At 39.3% G+C, this 21,891-nt stretch overlaps 1 protein-coding gene across 7 annotated transcripts in view; it reads left to right on the forward strand.

Moving 5' to 3' along the window:
* The window catches only part of LOC124271166 (FYVE, RhoGEF and PH domain-containing protein 1-like), a 126,985-nt gene that overhangs the window by 75,287 nt on the left and 29,807 nt on the right, over positions 1-21,891 (forward strand). For 6 of the 7 annotated variants that reach the window (XM_046706244.1, XM_046706243.1, XM_046706245.1 and 3 more), the window contains one exon: positions 9,289-10,379. In XM_046706244.1, coding sequence (XP_046562200.1) covers positions 9,289-10,379 — 1,091 coding nt within the window. Of the gene's footprint in view, positions 1-9,288; positions 10,380-21,365; positions 21,456-21,891 lie in introns of those variants that run through there. The other variant, XM_046706249.1, reaches the window with a different exon arrangement.

Here is a 21,891-nt window from a genome sequence, read left to right on the forward strand (position 1 = left end):
TAAAGTACATTTTTTAGTAGTTTTGTTATGTTTTGTTACTTTTGTCCCCTATGGGACTCAACCTAACAAAAGTACTAGAATCTGTACTTTACTGAGGAAGTGTAATCCCAAATATAACATGTGTTACATTATACTCCACTTAAGACTGAATGTTGTTATGCTTCTATCTCCAACATTACAGTGAGAAGCATGTAGACCCCCTAAACCCCTACATATACATGCCTGTCACAACACAAGTTAGTGATAATTTTTTATCTGTCTATCTATGCTACATAAAGATATAGACTATCAAAGTACTATCTAACCCTGTGCTTCTTCTGAAATATATTAAATAGAAAGGTAAAATGTTCACATGAATGTACAATGTCGGAACTACCTAGACACTTGATGGTGTGACATACAGATGTATAAAGACCAGGATCTTCGGAGCAGGATGTATTCAGGGAGATAAAGCAGTGTGACATTTGTTGGGAAGTTACCCACATAACACATCCGAAGATGAGACATTGATATTAGTATCCATCCTGCTATATGATGAAATGAGTCAAAATCTACGTATTTGTAAGCCATGGAAAACAATTTGTTTGTATTTTAGTAACATCGGGATATTTTGAAATTTTCATTGTTTAGTTTGGAAACCAACTGATGTTCCGAAATAGTTGCCAATAAAGACATATGTTAGTCATGATCCTGGAATCACTACCAGTGTTTTTCTGCATTTTTTCCCCAGAAATTTCTTTTTAAAGAAAAATTAAATGAATTTGTTGTTGCCCTGGTAACTCGTCTGATCTGTCAGCATGAGGTTGTGACTCCAGAAGTGTTATCCTATTCCATGTATTACAACTAAATCAAGCATGAATTAAAGACCTTTCTACCTGTGAAGTATTGCTGATGGAATCTTTTTTGCAAGGATTATTTCCTGGAGCAGTGAGGATCTGAATAATGATTGATTACTGCCTCTCTGGGTGATGCAGATGAAGCTGGTGCTACAAGGACCTGCCTCCACCCACTGGGTACAATCTTACACCAGTCCAGCCAGGCTGTGCAGGCTCCTCTATCAGAGCTGGTTCAGTTGGTATCTATGACAACCATGGATGATACATGTGCTACAAGGACCTGCCTCCACCCACTGGGTACAATCTTACACCAGTCCAGCCAGGCTGTGCAGGCTCCTCCATCAGAGCTGGTTCAGTTGGTATCTATGACAACCAGGGAGGATCCATGTGCTACAAGGACCTGCCTCCACCCACAGGGTACAGTCTTACACCAGTCCAGCCAGGCTGTGCAGGCTCCTCTATTAGAGCTGGTTCAGTTGGTATATATGACAACCAGGGAGGATCCATGTGCTACAAGGACCTGCCTCCATCCACTGGGTACAATTTTACACCAGTCCAGCCAGGCTGTGCAGGGTCCTCCATCAGAGCTGGTTCAGTTGGTATCTATGACAACCAGGGAGGATCCATGTGCTACAAGGACCTGTCTCCATCCACTGGGTACAGTCTTACACCAGTCCAGCCAGGCTGTGCAGGCTCCTCTATCAGAGCTGGTTCAGTTGGTATCTATGACCACCAGGGAGGATCCATGTGCTACAAGGACCTGCCTCCACCCACTGGGTACAATCTTACACCAGTCCAGCCAGGCTGTGCAGGGTCCTCCATCAGAGCTGGTTCAGCTGGTATCCATGACAACTAGGGAGGATCTTGAGTCTCCTGTGGCTGTTCTATGAAACCTTAAATTACATGTTGTGAACTTGAGAGGTGTACACCAGTTCACAATGGGGTGCTGTTAGTTGGAAGACAATGAAGTGTCTTTGTCAAAACTGACACTGGTCGTAAACCTGTTAACTGACAGCATGTCACATATTAGGGACAGCAAATTATTAATTAAAAACCAGCCATCCAACTGTCTCTTGGCTGCAGTCCATATCATGTTCTCACAGGGAGAAAGATGTTCTGCGACAACGTTGGTCATACCTCCTCATATATTTATGAATGTTATGAAAGGTCCTCCACACTGCTTGCCAGTGTAATCATCAGTCCCGCAGTTGCTCTGTATTGATTTTGCACTAGTGATGGCTAACATTTCACAGCTGACAATCTGAACAAGAACCCTTCACAAATATATTACGTTGTTTGGGTTTAGGCATTCTGATATAGATCAGTTTGTTCAGTAAGATATAGCTGAGATTTGTGAGCTTGTCCATCTGCTGATATTTTAAACTCTATATATGTCAGAATGTTTGTAATCTTCATGTTTCTAAGCATACCTAGCTGTGTAATGTGGCAGTTAGCAAGCTATTCCCTGACCGTGTGACTGACTGTCAGTGTCTGTGGGAAGTGACTGAGCGTCATGTGTTGATACAGATGAAGCTGATGTCGACTGATGGCCATTGATTAACTTATACTGTACCTCGGCACAAATGACTAATCAAGCTCTATGGGACGTCAGAAGTGTACTCGTTGCTTATAAACCCATGCATTGGTAGTCAGAGAATAGTCATTGATAGTACGTCATTAGTCATCATTAGTGAATCAGGACTGTGTAGTCAGCTGGTGATACCAAACCACCTCAACGTCACTGATGCCATAGACGTTGGAGGCTTGAACCTAGCGAAGTGGAATCCTGTAGGGCTGAAGTAAATCTTGTTTACCATCTCAGGTAAATCTAGCTTATCGTCAATGGTAAATCTAGTTTATCATCCGGCTCATCATCTTGGACAAATTTGAAGTAAATCTTGTTTACCATCTGATGTAAATCTAGTTTACCATCTCACGTATATCTAGTTTACCATATCAGGTACATTTATTTCATCATCTTGGATAAATCTGGCCTATCATCTTGAGCAAATCTAATGAGCAGGATGCGAACCTGACTTTGAACCTGATTCCGAAAGTGAATTTGAATCTTGTCAGCCTGAAGTAAATCTAGGATATTATCTGAGGAAAATCTAGTCTATAGGAATTATACCTAAATCTTACTAACCTTTTTTTGAACATAGACTAAATCTAGTTAGGTTAAACTAAAATCTAGTTAATCTGGCCTGAATCTAATACACGTTAGTCTGCACTAAATACAGTTTATCTGAACTTAATTTAGTTTGCCTACTGTAACTGTGGCCCATCTGAACTAAGTGTAGTACGTCACATCCTAGCTTGTCAGCCATATTTGAACAGAAGTGAGTAAGATAAACCTTATCTAAACATAACTATAGGCAAAAGGATGTAACTGTTTAGATTTTAACTGAAAATTACAAATAATATCAAAATGTCACTACTATAAAAATAGTCAGCACTGTATACTCAAGTCCAGAACACAACTAGGTTGCCCATAGTGATACATCACCATCGAAAAACTATTTCTTGTTTTGGTTTCCCTGTTTTATATACCCAGATGCTGATTCATCGGATGATTGGAATGGATGACAAATGAAATTTAGTTTCACTAGGATATTTTAGTTTTGGTGTGTGTTCTGAAATGACTAACTAATACTAGCATCAGATAGCAAGACAAGTGTTCGTTAAAGTCAGATGAAACATATGGTTTCCTCCTCTGTATTGTATCAGTGTAATTGAATTCCAGGACCTACATTTTCGAAGCTATCTTAGCGCTAAGATAGTCGTAAGTTAATGTTAGTGAATGGCACTTACGACTGTCTTAGCGCTAAGAGAGCCTCGGAAATATCGGCCCAGTGCTATTGTGAACATTATTAGTACCGTCACCACTCTCAATACAGTAAAAACATTGGTCAAATGTCACACAGTTGGAAATAATTGTTTTTGTGGCTTATGTGGTTACAGTGAGTATGTGAATATATTTACCTAACAACAATATGTTCCTGTTTAACTATTCCTACTGACATGTAGAACATACGAAAGTGTAACCTGTAAATAAGTCAAGCCATTCTACAGACTACTTTTTTTGGTCCTCAAAATTCCGCTTATTGGTCACATACGGAAGACAAATCATTCCACATTTCCCCGTGGTGATGATTCAACTTAGACAACTTCTATTGACTTTTAGCCATAGTATGCAGTATGGCTCTCTGTATCCTTGCTGAAATATTTCCTTGTTTGTCTAAAGTATAGAATAATGCAGGTTTAACATAAGTGTGTTGATAGCATTATTCAGCATAATGAGTTAGCAATCAGTTGAGTTTTTCCTGGTCATGACAATAGCTAATGCATAAATCTGCGGAAAAGCGGACCTTGAGACTGACGTGAATGATTGTTGCCTAAAAGTGGATTAGGTGGTTGAGTTTTGGGACTTTGTTATTTGTGTGTAGTCTTACTCCGAAGGTGTGAAACAGGGTTCATAATATCTATAACTGGATTGTCTGGTCTAGAATTGATATTTACAGGCTGTTGTCCTGTGGCCAATGGGAAATACAGCCACATGTCAGCTAGCCTGTGTAGCTAAATGTCAGTCCGCACGGCTAATGGAAATGGCTGCTTTTGTTTTAACCGTGTCCTTGTTATGCAAACCTCTTAGTTGGTCAAAATACAAAATAAGGTTCTCCTGTTTCTGAAGATCAACTGTCCAAAATTATAGATGAAATTAATATTATTTGCGAAACAAGATTGCAAGATCAGAGTTACTTCCCTTTATGTTATTCAACTCATATTTTGCAGTTTGGTTTTAATTTACTGATACCTTACTAGAATCAAATATCTGAAAAAGAAACTTTCACTTAGCTATAGATATTTCAAACTGGCTGGTAACTGTTTAGACTTGCATGCCCAACTGTCCAGCAATATTTTAAGACAATTTCACATGCTACTATATGTCGCTGGAATATCGAATGTGGCATGAAACAACAAACACTACAAACTTTACTTGTATTTATTAAATTTCCAAATAAACAGAGGAGATCAGTACCATACCAACAGTTTACAATGAGTCACAGCATGCTAGTGAGAGATGTTGTCAGGGAAATAGCACAACCATCTATAAACAATAGTACATATGATTCATATGTGGAATGTCAGGTCCATACACCAGAGTTGGATGACATCAAATGATCGTGTGAACTAGAAGATGAAAAGACATTACTTGTCTTCAAAACAGTTTTGTACTGATCATGGTCCAGCGTTAGCTATACCGTTAGCTTCAGTCTGATGGTTTGTACTTGTTGTAACTGTATATGTAGAAATCTGCTGCAGCTAATGTTCTTCCTGGTTGAAGGACAAGATATCCACTAATACAAAGTGTTTTTGTTTGATTATTACTATTTGTCAATGTGAAGCATGTTTGGTTGGATAGGACCACTTTCTAAAACTTCTTTCTTCAGAATTACTGAGAATTATTCTGCTGGTATATTTGAAGACTCAGTGATTGGATGTAACTTGTGAAATCCACTCTGAATAAAACGTCAAAATACAATGTACAAAAACATTTGTAACAAACAAACATTTCCATCTGGGTATATTTCGCATACAAAGGTTACAGATATGTTTGACTCTAGTAAGAGCTACCATAAATGTGTGACTTTTTTAGGCACAATAGGGCTGAAATACTGTCTATGTGACTATAAAACTCAGCCCACTTGTTCTGATAAAAGCTTATATCATTTAAACGGATTTATTCAACCACTCTACTCGTTAAACATGATATTCAAGAAAAACGATAATATTCTGTTATCTTCAGTAAGTTTTGCCCATTGATCACTCTGTGTCCAGTCTCTATTTTCTTTTGAATATATCGAACGTACAACAACGTCCAACCTAATGTAGACCAGTCCGCCACCGAATACAAAGACTCGCTGTCAAATGATGTAGTCAAGGGTGTACACTTACATTTTGGAATCTATTCACCACTGGCGTATTGCCTTTCGTCGATTGATTTCTCAGATGAAAATAGAGTTATGGCAGTCTTATATTATTTGTCTGTGTGGTGCATAATGGCATTCTTCCCCCTGTGTGTTGTGTGTGAGAGTGGGGAGCTCGTGTTTGAGAGGTGATATCCCTGGAGCTAGTGAAGAATACAGTAAATACTACTTTCCTGTTAAATCCATAATTTACATACCAACACATCTGGGTCCTGTTATGCTTGAATCAGCGACATGGTGGACATACTTTGACTACATCGGCAACATCAATAGTTACAGCTCTCCCTCAATGTAGCTGATCCTTGTTTAAACTGTTTCCATAGTGTCATTGTAAGGAGGTTAATTTTCAGGACCAAATCAATGGTTATTAATTGCTTTATTGTAATCCGTGTGATGTCATGTTGTGTGTGGGGGTGGTCAGCCAGCTGGGCAGCGGGCAGCTGGAGGTCAGCCTGTGTACACTGGGTCTGTGTGGTATTGGTGAAGTAGGGCACATTCCTTGGTAGACACCATATGGTACATGCAGTCTTTACTGGGTAAACATATGCAGGACTGCAATATGGTGCTTGACTGGCAGTACACGACATGTGTAAACAGTGATTTAGTGGCCGTTGAACTTCCTGGATACACCTTATACTGTGTCTGACATTGACAGGTGCTTCTCAGGGAGTTTATCAAGTCACCTAGTATCCTACATAGGGTTGACTGTTCCAGTTTCACCTCATATACATAGGTAAGACTGTGATTCATGGTGGATCGTGAAATCTGTGACCTATTTCTTATCACTAGTGGATCTTGCTTTGGAACTTCCACCATGATAACAAATGGGGAGAAATTCGATTTGTATTAATGTCTCTTCCAACAACTTAAAACAGACAAGGTATGTTCAAGTGACAATGAAAATTGGATATGAAAACAGGCAGCCTTAGACTGAGAGTCATATATACTATTCACACTTTGCTAAGGATCAAATCATGGATACAACAGAAAACTATGATGTGGGGTCAAATTTGGTTTAAATATCTAAGCTTATTGTAAGCATGGATCCAAGGTTTCAGTATGGCATTGCATCTTGTGGATCCTATACCTGTTATTGACATGTGTTGTTTATTTGTCAATGACTTGTTCCATGATTTGCAAAATGGTTGATTGGTGCCATGAAAACCGTTTTTATAGTTACTCATGTAACAAGTGCATAAGGTTAGGTTAAAGTGGCTGTTTGCCTAAAGAGGTGTTACCATATTATTGTTTATCCAGTTCTAAATGAATCCAGTTTCAAATTATAAATCTACGTTTAAGTAAAGTTTTGAATTTATGTGATCCTTAGCAAAGTGTGAGCAGTATATTATCTTGGCATTAGATAATTATGAAAGCAATTTTGAGGATTTTTTCTGTTGCATTATCTCATGTTATTGAACTCCATATTGATATATAGAGATGACAAATAGATTCCAATGAGATTATATCATATAACAGTGCACACAATCACATCTTCCCCTCAAACAGGAACATATTAACTGTAAAATCAGTATGAAATCAGTGCGGATTATCATGACGACTGACTGTGTATTCCTGTATAATTTGCCTGCCATTTATAAAGAATGGCTCAGAGATAATTATAAACAAAATCCATAGTCAATCCTAAATATAGTTGCAGTTGAGTTTTGGGCTAAATCTTAACAGTAATCCTTATATTATCAGCTTCTAGTCTGAGCTTAGATTGTGCTCACTGGCCCTAAATATAGTTGTTAGTGGCAATGTAGTCTGTCCCATGGTCCCTGAACCGTACTCTGTTCACTTCACCCAGCCCTTTCTGTAATACAAAAGCTGAACATGCAGCAATTCTAGATTTTCACCAGGTCTTGTCTCCCGTCTCTCAGAGGCTGTTATTCTGTATATATGTAGTAGCTTGTTTCTATCAAATTATATATTTTAGAGATGAAATGTTATTCAAGTTATAATGACCCCTGAGAGCCTGTGTCACTTATACACTTCTTGGCATCGTCAGGAACAAGGATATGCATGTAGGATTTGAAGCAGCTGAAATGAAAAATGAATCAGTGGAAAGAGAACATAGTTGAAGTGCAGATGTCCCCATTTGAATGTCAGTGTTGTTGACAGCAGGATACAGGGAATTCATGTCAACTGACGCTCACCAAACAGGAAGATTAAAGATATTGTTATGTCATACGTGTGGCAAGCATCCAGGGGTATATCGGTTATGTGTTCACTCATGTGAGGGCTTTGGACAGGTATACAGGGAGTAATGGGGAAAACACAATAGAGGTGTTCACTCTTTGTACCATATAGACAAGGTAAGTGTTTGTAGGCCATATTGTGCTGCTCGCTGGTATAATGTAGTGGAGAGAGGATCATATTTGGCCAGATGTAGAGACTAACGGTTGATGAACAAGGATGTATTTCTGGGGTGATATGGTCTGTTTGTTGGTGAGTACTGGTTGATCTCCGGCCCTCAGTAATACTTATGTAAATACTTCCTAACATCTTTTCACATTATATTTAGATTCCAAGTGAAGTAGAAACTATTGGACCTTACTGTGTTTGTGTTGTTTGACAAGGAGTACTTGTTTTGATATGGTGAAAGCACTAGTTCTGAAGTTTGGCTCCCGATTCTTTTCACTGAAGTGTGAGAAACAATGCTGATTAATTTTACAATGAAATATAGATCTGATATAATATGGGTAGCTTGTATCTACACAGTGTATGGTGAGTGTTTCGTGGTGACAGACTGGTACATGACAGGAAGGTTCCTGTGATTACATAGTATATAGATACTAGATACAGTGTATACCTCTTGATGGTATCATAGTCACGATCCAAAATAACTCATTAATCAAGGCACATATGTTATATTTTCAGTACAACTATTTGTTATATTTATGAGAGAGACAGCTCATACCTTTTCAATTTGACAAATACTTAGACTATTTAAGATGGTCTGTGACCTCCCCATTAGAAAAACCACTGGTTTGGCTATGAATCACAGCCTATTTCTGACTGATGCCACTTGCCCCAGAACCTAACAATACAGACGCTATTATCTCCGCCTCTCAGTGCCTCCTCGGAGAGAAGGGGCTTCACAATCAGACGCTCACTTTGTGCATGTGCATGTCAGAGAAAGAAAGGGGTCACGCACATGCATGTGCTGTGTGTTTTGAGATAGCTGACACAGATCGGATGTGTTTCACTGGAAACTATTTCCCTGTAAACTAAGCTGGTATGTCCATTAGTTGAGGAAGAGAATTCAGGTAATCCTTTGATGTTGTGATTATCCGACCCAGGCCATCAGGTAAGTTTCTGTTCACTTGATGATAACTGTGTGACAGACGCGAGCTGGGATGCAGGATACTTGACAATGTGTTCGTCATGGATTCGAAGGAAATTTTGGAATAATTATTATTATTTTGATACTAATAATGATGAGGTCATATTTCTTTTTCCAGTTCCTTCAAAGCCGAAATTTTTGGAGCGTATAATTACCAGTGCGAAGAAAACTGGGGTGAAGTCTGGAACTAACGGGTTGATACAAGGGGACAGTGCTGCAGGGGATAGTGTCAATGAGGTGGCAGCAGACGACACGTATGCACGAGCCGTCTGCTCAGCTGAAGACCACACTGACTCAGATTTGCCGGAGTCATTGGATGGAGAGACTGACTGCTCAGAGGGGTCCATTACCCCTACAAATTCATCAATAACCAGTTCCCCTCCCTGTCACCCCCGAGGAACATGGTCCACGCCCAGCTCTCCCCTACGGTCGGGAATTGTGCAAAAAAGGTGTGAAAATTTCCAGCGACTTTATAATGTAGTGCATGATAGTCCCCCTCTGCAGCGTAAATCGTCATTGTGTCATATCAAAAAGGGTCACCAGTCAACTCCGACGTCACCCAGTGTTGAATGTAAACCTATCTGTGGTCCTCATGATCAGGGAGATAACAAGTTCCACAGACTAATCAAAAGTTACTATAGCATTTCAAGGGATGAAAAGTTTGCAAAAACAGTGATGTCACAAGGATATGTACGTGCGTTAGTGGAGCGGATTAATAGTACCCGTTGCCCGTTAGACGGTGAAGATGAGGACACGTGCACCGATAAGGAGGACAATGACTTGTCCGAAAACACCATTGAAACTCCATTGCCCAAAGAAAAACCACCAGTGAAGTCCCCGAAACCTCACTTAGAAAAGTCACCCAGTGAAAATGGAAAATCCAAACCCAAGTTAACATTACCCAATGCGGAGAAGGGGGAAAATGCCTGTCTATGTAGAAGCGGGCCCCGATCGGCAAACAAATCACCAGTGTTAAAATCATCGAAAAAGACCTCTCTATGTGACAGTGTGAAAAAGCCTGTTGTGAATGGCAGTTGTCACTGCGGAGAGGAGGATTCGGGATTCAATATGGAGGGAGGATCGGTGCAACCTATGAGTCCAGCAGAGTTGTTTGACTCCAGTTGGTCCGAGTCGGATATGAGTTTTGAAGACTTCAGTGATGAGGAAAGTGATACTGAGGACAAACTATTTGAGACTTATGAAAAGAAGGTAGGTACCATGTTTACACACTCTGGCAAAAGTGCCATGTCCATTACTGCTACACAGATGTTCAGTATGTTACAGAAAGAGAGAGAGAGAGAGAATGATATATATATAAAGTGATATATATGTATAGAGAGTGAAAGAGTAAGAAAGAGAGAGAGAGAGGGAGGGAGCGAGTATGTTTCACGCATTACATAATCTGCATATTTTCACTCTCTACTCTGAACATTGTACAGTACTTGTGGGGTGATAAAATTTATCCCATGTCATGGGATTTTGTTCCAATATATTTGAAAATGGATTCAGTGTAGATCATTAAACCTGGTACAAAACATGCAGGGTGGATCAAACAGATCACCATGTCAGTTCCATTGGACAGGTATTAATGAAGACCACCACAAAGGTGAATACAGACACCATAGCTGTTGTTTGAGCTATCATCAGAGAATACAATGACTTCAAGCTAAGCTACATAGTTCAGCTGGAACACATTGTATTCTCTGATGGTAACTTTTGAATCGACTCACTACCTTTGACATTTCAGTTCTACAATCAGCGGAAAAGATATGTTGTATTCTATGATGATAACTTTTGAGTGAACACCATACCTATGACATTTCAGTATTATATTCAGTGATATAGACAGAAATAAATGCTGACATTTCACAATCAGACTCTCTTACTACAGGCTGACACTCATGTCGTCATGTTTGTGTCAGATTTCAGTAATCAACATTTTTTATTTGGGAAGAATTATTTTTAAGTTTGTGCAAGAAACATAATGTGGATTAGTTGTAATGTGATATGTCGATGAAGATGGGATTCATGCAAAGTTTAAGCGTATGTGAATATATAATTCCTGTTACACATACATGAGACAATGAAAGACAGCACATGTAAAGATACAGTTTGAAGTGATTGCCCCTACCCTGTATCATAAAACACGTCTGCTAGTTCACACAGAGCTACATATATACTCAACATTCACTCTCCAACATCTCCCATCCAGCTTGGGGACGGTGGGGTAGCCTAGTGGTTAAAGTGTTCGCTTGTCACACCAAAGACCCGGTTCGATTCCCGTATGGGCACAATGTGTGAAGCCTATTTCTGGGGTCGCTTGCTGTGATATTGCTGAAATATTTCTAAAAGCGACGTAAAACCCAACTCACTCACTCACCCTATCCAGCTTCGTCCCACTGTCTGGAATATTGGTTCAATGAATTTGAACCAATACTATACTGTTACACTCCAATATGGTTCCATCTCAGCTGCACTTTGAAGTTTATTCATATTAGAGTATGGAAAAGTTTATTTCAGTATCAGAAGTCTTTCAGTTGTGTTCCTATTTGGCGGGAAGAGCCCACCAGTGGTGGTGTTTGTTTAGACACGGAGCCAGTATTATGTCAGTGGAAAACATGGACCAAGTGTGCCGCTCATCGTCTGGGTGAAGTAATTAGCACCACACCACCTGGTGGTGAAATGGGGAGTGTATGGGCCTGGGGGGTATTATCCAGATTACAGGGATTGGTCAGAATTTGTCTGGCATGTACTTTATTACAAAGTATTTTATATGTAAACAGATATTACTAGTGCATATGAGTCATACCGAACGTTGTCCATGTGTTTTTAGAGAATATGGACCAGCAAAAGGGGTTTATTATGTAGATATTCAACAGTCCACAGCACCTTCTGAAATAAGATTGTAGTTGCCCTCTGGAGGTGTTTATGAAATATATATAATTGTTTGGCTCCTTTCTGAGAGCAGAATTACATGTCTTGGAAAATATAGACTTAAAATATATTGGAAAACTTGAAATTTTAATTTCTCATTAATAATAATAATAATAATAATAGCATGCTTGTAATGCGCTGTTCTCCATGTGCAACATGCTCAAAGCGCAAGACATAGAAGTACATACAAACAGACTATAGGAGAGAATAAAAGATTAGAGAGATACATGGAAACAATGCAATGAATTATAGTTTACACTCATAAGCTAATCTGAAAAAGTGCGTCTTTAGTAAAGATTTAAAATTAGAAAGTTCTGTACAGTCACGTAGATATTGAGGTAGTTGATTCCAGGCTGTAGAGGCTGCATACGAAAAGGACCTTTCACCACACGTAGAAGTCCTAACAGTGGCGATAACGAGGAAACGTTTATCCTGTGAACGGAGAGAGCGACATGGGCGGTGCTGTGTGAGGGACTGGGCCAGATACGAAGGGGGCAGACAAGACATTAAATTTATTAAAGACATTTATTAACTTTGGAAATAAAATAAAAAATCTGAAATCCTGTCTCACATTCCCTAATACAGATAAACAAACAACAGTTTGATACATGATGGAAAAACAAAAATATAACTGGCTGTAAAATGTACCTGTATACGCAGACTCTCTTGATTACAACTGAAACATTAGACGTAAGCTTTGTCAGTCGAGGTGTATTGTAATTACTGTTATTGTATGTATACGTGTGCCAAGTTTGACAGACCAGTTAGTGATATTGATCTCATGCATAATGAGAAATCTAACCTCAAATAACCGATGTCATTTAACAAATAGCTGTGTCATGAAAAGGGCAGACGTCTCTAACATGAAGCCTATTATCAAATTTTTCACCCACCATAAACCTAAGACATATGGTAACAAAGTTATAAATAGGTGTTTTTTTCTATTTTTAAATTGCAGCCCTCGTTAAGCTGTCTGTGTTTACAACATGTGATATAACAGGCCTGATTGGCTACATCTGTGAATGAATTATTTCACGTTTGCCAAGAACATTTATTGAAGAAATCAATAGCAGTATAGTCTTGTATTAATATACTTCTGTATTAACATAAAAAAGACGTGTCTGTCCTAAATCCATTCAAACAGCTATTGTCAGCATGGATGAGTTTTGAAATAGATTCCCTAAAATAAACCATCATATGCTAATGTGGTTATAAAGTAGGATAGGTTAGCGGAACATGTTGGAGTTTCACACTTGACCTGACAGTGCAAAGGAAACGGAAGATATCTTACAGATGCCTCAGCTTGTTCATCCAGCGTGAGGATCGGATCTGCTCCTGCTAAGATCAGGGATTACAAACCTCACCAGTTTCCATGTTAAATCTGGTGGTTGGCCACCTGTGGTGAGACTCATGGCCAGTTGTGTGACCCGCTGCATGTTAGGAGGACCTGGCTGGACAGGCCTGGACGGTCAGTAAGGTGGACGTCCCAGCAAGCCGTGGAGGCAGCGTTCCATGCATGGTGTGTATCCGAGGGAGTGGGTATTTGTGGCAAATGTCAGTCCTAGTGTACCAGAAATAACAGGGCAGTGTTCAGCATCTGTTTGCTTTGTTTCACATCTTACCTTCAGCTTGTGACTATTCTGTGTAAAACTGTAATTATTAGTAGAATTTGATAGAATATAACTCTTCTGCTTGTTACAGTGAAATAGTGAAGGTTATGTTTGTAATCAGAACTTGATATCATACAACTGACTCATTAGTTTTGTAAGTTCATATTAACCAGTTATTATTTAGTCGACAGCAAAGAGGAAATGTTTAAATTACAATTAAGCTGGCATGTGCTCTTCCTTTCTGAGTGAACATCACTCTAGTCTAATCTATGAAGTAATACATACAGATGTGGGTAATATGTATTATATAGTTGTTAGGTACTATGTATCATACAGCTGTGAGCATTATATATCACACAGCTCAGGGTACTGTACATATATCATACAGCTTTGATTACTATGTATTATACAGCTGTGAGGTAATATGTATCATACAGCTGTGAGGTAATATGTATCATACAACTGTGAAGTATTACATATTATACATCTGTGAGGTAATATGTATCATACAGCTGTAAGGTAATATGTATCATACAGCTGTAAGGTAATATGTATCATACAACTGTGAGGTACTACATATTATACATCTGTGAGGTAATATTTAGCATACAACTGTAGGGTAATATGTAACATACATCTGTAAGGTAATATGTAACATACAACTGTGAGGTATTACATATTATACATCTGTGAGGTAATATTTAGCATACAACTGTAGGGTAATATGTAACATACATCTGTAAGGTAATATGTAACATACAACTGTGAGGTATTACATATTATACATCTGTGAGGTAATATTTAGCATACAACTGTAGGGTAATATGTAACATACATCTGTGAGGTAATATGTAACATACAACTGTGAAGTACTACATATTATACATCTGAGGTAATATGTAACATACAACTGTGAGGTACTACATATTATACATCTGTGAGGTAATATGTTATCAACAACTGTGAGGTATTACATATTATACATCTGTGAGGTAATATGTAACATACAACTGTGAAGTACTACATATTATACATCTGAGGTAATATGTAACATACAACTGTGAGGTACTACATATTATACATCTGTGAGGTAATATGTAACATACAACTGTGAGGTACTACATATTATACATCTGAGGTAATATGTAACATACAACTGTGAGGTACTACATATTATACATCTGTGAGGTAATATGTAACATACAACTGTGAGGTAATACATATTATACATCTGTGAGGTAATATGTAACATACAACTGTGAGGTACCGGTACTACATATTATACATCTGAGGTAATATGTAACATACAACTGTGAGGTACCGGTACTACATATTATACATCTGAGGTAATATGTAACATACAGCTGTAAGGTAATATGTAACATACATCTGTGAGGTAATATGTTACATACAACTGTGAGGTAATATGTAGCATACAACTGTGAAGTACTACATATTATACATCTGTGAGGTAATATGTAACATACAACTGTGAGGTAATACATATTATACATCTGTGAGGTAATATGTAACATACAACTGTGAGGTACCGGTACTACATATTATACATCTGAGGTAATATGTAACATACAACTGTGAGGTACCGGTACTACATATTATACATCTGTGAGGTAATATGTAACATACAGCTGTAAGGTAATATGTAACATACAACTGTGAGGTAATATGTAACATACAACTGTGAGGTATTACATATTATACATCTGTGAGGTAATATGTAACATACAGCTGTGAGGTAATATGTAACATACATCTGTGAGGTAATATGTAACATACAACTGTGAGGTACCGGTACTACATATTATACATCTGAGGTAATATGTAACATACAACTGTGAGGTACTACATATTATACATCTGAGGTAATATGTAACATACAACTGTGAGGTACCGGTACTACATATTATACATCTGTGAGGTAATATGTAACATACAACTGTGAGGTAATATGTAACATACATCTGTGAGGTAATATGTAACATACATCTGTGAGGTAATATGTAACATACAACTGTGAGGTACTACATATTATACATCTGTGAGGTAATATGTAACATACAACTGTGAGGTACCGGTACTACATATTATACATCTGAGGTAATATGTAACATACAACTGTGAGGTAATACATATTATATATATTATTATACATTATATATTATACATATTATAGTTCTGTTGTGAGGTACTATGTATCAAATCTGTATCACTCAGTCGCATAGTGACAAATTGTCACTGGTGTTTTTATGAAAATTTAGTGTCTGTTTTTAGCATGAGAAAGCTGTCCCAAGCAAGCAAACCTGAAGTTGTAGCAAGATGTGTTGATTAAGATTTCAATGTGAAACTGTTGCAAAGCAAGCACTGTTGATTATAACGTTTGTTGGTCAACTGTTAGATGCTTTACTTGTGTGATTTCTAAATATTACTGATTGTCACATTGGTGAAAATTGGAATACCTTCTTCAAAAAGTTTCAAACACTTCACACTGTGGTCAAAATCTTTCTAAGGTCCCCTGAGATGAATGAACAAGCACGTTAGACATGCAGCAGTAAGTGGATTGAAGTTTAATCTACTCTAGAGGAAAACAAACAGCTAACAACTCAAGGCTTACATGACAACTTCTTCTACTGTTCTAGACCTGTGTTTTATCTGCTTGTGAATGTCAAGCCTGGAAGCAGTTTTATTATTTTTATTGTTAGTGTTTTTCTTCCAATAAGAATTTGATATGAGTTACAACACCACTAAATGACCTTGACGTGTGATTTATATATTCTGAATCATGGACTATGATACAAGATACAAGATATTTTATTGTGCAACCATTCTATGTAGTGACAATATTCCATAGCTACGTAAACAAGACGTATAATAAGTCTGAGTAACAATACATATACTAATACAAATATGTATAATGACCAAGGTCAATCTAGAGATCTTCTAGATTTGTTTGAAGTTGTATATACAATAACAGATTATTTCTATGCTAGCTATCTGGTTCATCATTTGTAAACAGGGGGCTAAACTATTCTGTGGTGGTTAGGCTTTGATTTGAGAGGAATGTATGTTCAATATATGCCCAGGCTTGCTTACAGATGATTGTACCTGTCTTAGTTTGATCAAACCATCATCTGTTATGAATACAGCAACCTTCTGTTACAGTTGGATGTTATGTCTCCAGAAAATATTCAGCTGGTCTCAACCTTCCTGTGACATCTTCGTTAGGGCGGGCAACAGATACCAATCTCTAGATGAGTGTTAAAGATGTGGAAGGGCTTGAGGCAGAGGGTCATGGGTGTAGCTTGCAGGTTCTAAATGACAGGCTATAAATGTACCTTTTCATAGTTGCTTTGTTTAAAGAAATGTCATACTTACAATATTAGTTCTTTTTCCTTTCTTTCCATGAAAATACAAAATAAGGTCAACTTATGAAAAACATACATGTAGCAATTAGAATGAGTCACAGTCTGGTTTGTGAAAATATGGGAAAGTACATGTTGGAACGAAACAAGATTGGGACATTACGGTTATATATGTGACATTTAATGTGTTACAGTTACAGTATCAGCATCATGCATATTCATGTATTTAGGTTGTTTTACATTTACAGGTTCTGATTGACACCTTGCTTTAATCAATGCTTCTAAATAGTGGAACATTGACATGATGCATCCTTCATGTCCTTTGGGCATGTTACAGATGTGCAGTTCCATCTGAACCCCATCTTGGAATGGGATGATGTTTGTTGTGGCATCTCACCATTTGGGAGACGCACTCCTCATGAGGAGTGGCTTCTCACATGCACAACACACATACAGTCAAATCCCGATGAGTCGAATCGCTGGGGACCAAGTAATAAATTCGACTTATCGATGTATTCGAGACATAAGTATATCTATGAGGGTTGAAAAGAAGATGATCCAGTCCTAATGCCTCCGCCTAAGCATTTGTTTATCTAATGATTTCCATATCACTAATAGGGGCACCTTATCAGTTCCAGTCTGATTAGCACAGACAGTGATTTCCGTAAAATCACTAATCTGCCTTTTGAACTCACCCGTCAATGGCGGAAAGTTGTGAGCCGCGCTGGTTTGTTAATTTGATCAGTTTGCTACACGAATCAACTTCTCATTGACTGACTTCGGCTTATATATACAAGATTGATGTTGTTTGAATCTCATGGGACCAAAGTTCCTTCTCGAGCTATCGTGTGTATTTATGAGACGAATTTGTGTAACCGGAAATCAAATGATCACTATAACAGGGAATGGTCGGGACCGACAGGTACTTCGAGTTATGCATAATATTCGAGACACCGGCATTCGACTCATCGGGATTTGACTGTATGTACATGCACTCACACACAACACACATGTATATGCAGTACCTTTTGACCCTATACAGTTGTCACCTGAAGCCTGGCCCTACTTGCAATGTAACTGAGATGCACCAGTGTGTCGTGATGTGTGTTGGTCAGGCAATGTAACTGACGTGCACCTGATGTGTGTTGGCCAGGAAGATGACCAGGTGTATGGTATCGGTTCATCTTCCTGGAAACAGTTGCTGCGTTTTGCCATCAGCCTATCACTACTTATCATGCATCAGACAGTAACAGTTCTGCATGACCTCCAAGATATCATCTTTCTGATTACATCTCTCTGTCATTTGCGTCTGAGCCATTGCTGCTGTTCTCATCTTCCTTCTCTTCATCTGTTGTATGTAGCTGTACTATAGCCCATCACTGCATCTCCTTCCTGACCTCATGCTTGTGACAACAGGGTGTCGATTGGTGTATCAGTCCAGCTGTGGGTTACTGTGTATCAGTCCAGCTGTGCGTTACTGCGTATCAGTCCAGGAGTGGGTTACTGTGTATCAGTCCAGCTGTGGGTTACTGTGTATCAGTCCAGGAGTGGGTTACTGCGTATCAATCCAGCTGTGGGTTACTGTGTATCAGTCCAGCTGTGGGTTATTGCGTATCAGTCCAACTGTGGGTTACTGTGTATCAGTCCAACTGTGGGTTACTGTGTATCAGTCCAGCTGTGGGTTGCTGTGTATCAGTCCAGCTGTGGGTTGCTGTGTATCAGTCCAGCTGTGGGTTACTGTGTATCAGTCCAGCTGTGGGTTACTGTGTATCAGTCTAGCTGTGGGTTACTGTGTATCAGTCCAGCTGTGGGTTACTGCGTATCAGTCCAGCTGTGGGTTACTGTGTATCAGTCCAGATGTCCATGTATGTGTTAATATCAACACTGCCATTTTACTGACGCTTAGTCCCTGAATATATATAATGTTGATAGTAACAAATACACCCATTTGAAATTGAAAAGGAGCCCTAGTGAGATGGGAGATTCTGGGGAAATCTAGACTTGCTTCATTTAGAGTTTAAGCATTGCATTGTGGGCTGGGTGGAAGGGAAAATAATGTAGTTCAGGGACTGTGAAACAGACTACACGGCCATGTATATTGCGTGTATTGTCTGATCATACTATGAAAAGTTTTTCTTGATCCAACCAAAAAATTTAACAAATATGCAAACTATTTTATGATGGGTGGTACTCTCACCGCGTCTTTGCCATGACATACCACACTGTGCATGTACAGTCACCCATCTGCAGGACTCATGGCCCACGCACTGTTTCTGCATGTTTAGGAAACTGGCCGGTGTGAATCCCCCACTCCCAAGTTGGCCATGAATGGGTATAATTACATATAACAATAATGGTAAATGACATCTGAAATCTCTCAATGGACATTATCAGTCCGGCTCACATTCTGAACCACATTTTTCCTTTCACCAATCCCTTGTTACAATGCTAAATGAAGCATCTCCAGAAATTCCTCAGGTTCAGAATCTCTCATCTCATTGAGGCCTCTTTTCATTTTGAATAGTTTGTTATTTCATTCAAACTTATACATTTTCAGAGACTATGAATTTGTCTCTACTTTGCCCAGCCCTTGCAGTAAGGCTATAGCCCTAAATTAAGTCCCCAGAATTTGGAGTCTCCTCTCTCACCTGGGATCCTTTTCTGTTTAGATTCCATTGCTTGTTTCTAGCAAACCTATTTTCAGGGACTAAGTGTTACTCCAGGAAATCATGTAGTGAATCTTCTAGACTAACTCTTAGACCCTGAATATGTCTAATTTTGATGGTAACAAATAACCCCATTTAAATTGAAAAGGAGCCCCAGTGAGTTGGGAGATTCTAGACTTGCTTCATTTAGGGCTTTAGTATTGCAGGGAGGGCTAGGCAGTAGGGGAAATAATGTGGTTCAGGGACCGTGAGACAGATTATGAATCTTCTGGATATGACCTTAAGGGAATGCCTATATACCCAGCCTCATTGGTATTCATTACTGCATTAATTATCCAGAGAATGGTGAATCGCTTGTGGGAAGATGCCTCATTCCAAATTTATAATCTTCACTAGTTAATTTCCTTGACACAATGAGGTAAACCGTTGTTTTTGGTGAACACATTGGTAGTTCAGGCGTACAGAACCTGCGGCTGTTGCACACACAGTGAGCTTCTGTTTCAACCCACGTACAGACAATACATCCAAGTCATAAGTGTGTCGACCCGTCATCACAGAGGTCACATGACATTCAGATCTCACTCACCGTCACGCTACTGTGTGTGGGATCACCAGGGACACATGCAGAGTGTAGTATGATAAATCTCGTATACAGGATGTACGTCATGTCTCTGAATGTACAGTTTAATACTGCAGATGTCATGGCAGGGATTTTGTTGATTCACACTACCAACATTAGGGTTATTGTTAACACTGGCAAATTAAGGAAAAAGATGTCAAGAAAACAATACAAATTTCCTTAAATCTAAAACCTGGAGCACAACGAGAAACTGGAGGCCTGGGACATGGGGCTGTTTATTGGGGGGTTAGGGGCTAAGTGCCTGGGGGCTAGAGACTGCAGTCTTGGGGCTAGGTGCCTGGAGGTGAGGGACTGTGGTCTGGGGGCCAAGGGCTTGGATGAGACAGTCATTTTGTCATCTGAATGGATGAACCAAACAACTGTTTGCGACCACCACCATCTTTTTTTCAAGACACCCAGCATGACCAGTGAACAAATATTTTTGTGTAAAACCTGAGGCCAAATTATTTTCTTCCAATATTTTTCCAAGCAAAATATTTTCCCCCGAATCCCAGCTAAATGTTTGTCCGAAGCTGCTATCACAGTTTGGGTGCAAGATATTCTATCTTAACATATTTCAGGAAAAAGTGCACTGAGAGATTGAATGTATCAGCCATGACTCATTTAACAAGTGCTTGGTAATCTGCCCAAACTGAAACACTTAGTTGTACATTAAATACCCTTCAATACCCTATTGTCTCTGTGAATCTACCAGAAGATGGTTTCTGTTAAAAGTACTTGTTGCATATCGACACTACATGGGCCTGTATCCTCCTCCATCATATTGCTACCTGTCAGCGCTACTGGCTACACGGAGAAACATGATATGTGCAGCAAGGTTGTTGCACCCTGTGTGCAGGACAGTGTTCCTTGGCAGTGTGCATATTTTCAAGAGGGGGATTATTTGTTCCGTAGCAGGTGCTTGAGAGATGGAGATGAGAGTTTGATGGTTTTACCTCATAGCCAGGTAACGCAGGGAATGTAGATGACCTTTCTCCAACTCCATATTGGCACTTGTTGATTTTGGTGTAGAAGAACATGGTGAAGGTGAACTGGCCATGGAGACAGCTGTACAGGTGGGTAGAGGTGGAGAATTGTGGGTACAGGTGGACAGAGGTGGGTAGAAACAGGTGGACAGAGATAGAGACAGGTGAATAGAGGTGTAGAAGTGTGGGCAGAGGTAGAGACAGGTGGGTAGAGGTAGAGACAGGTGGGTAGAGGTGGAGACAGGTGGGTAGAGGTAGAGACAGGTGGGTAGAGGTAGAGACAGGTGGGTAGAGGTGGAGACAGGTGATAGGTAGAGACAGGTGGGTAGAGGTGGAGACAGGTGGATAGAGACAGGTGGGTAGATGTGGAGACAGGTGGGTAGAGGTAGAGACAGGTGGGTAGAGACAGGTGGGTAGATGTGGAGACAGGTGGGTAGAGGTAGAGACAGGTGGGTAGAGGTGGAGACAGGTGGGTAGAGGTAGAGATGGGTGGGTAGAGGTTGAGACAGGTGGGTAGAGGTAGAGA

Source organism: Haliotis rubra, unplaced genomic scaffold (assembly GCF_003918875.1).
Source record: "Haliotis rubra isolate DU_JTF1 unplaced genomic scaffold, ASM391887v1 Scf158, whole genome shotgun sequence".
Classification (NCBI taxonomy): Eukaryota; Metazoa; Mollusca; class Gastropoda; order Lepetellida; family Haliotidae; genus Haliotis; species Haliotis rubra.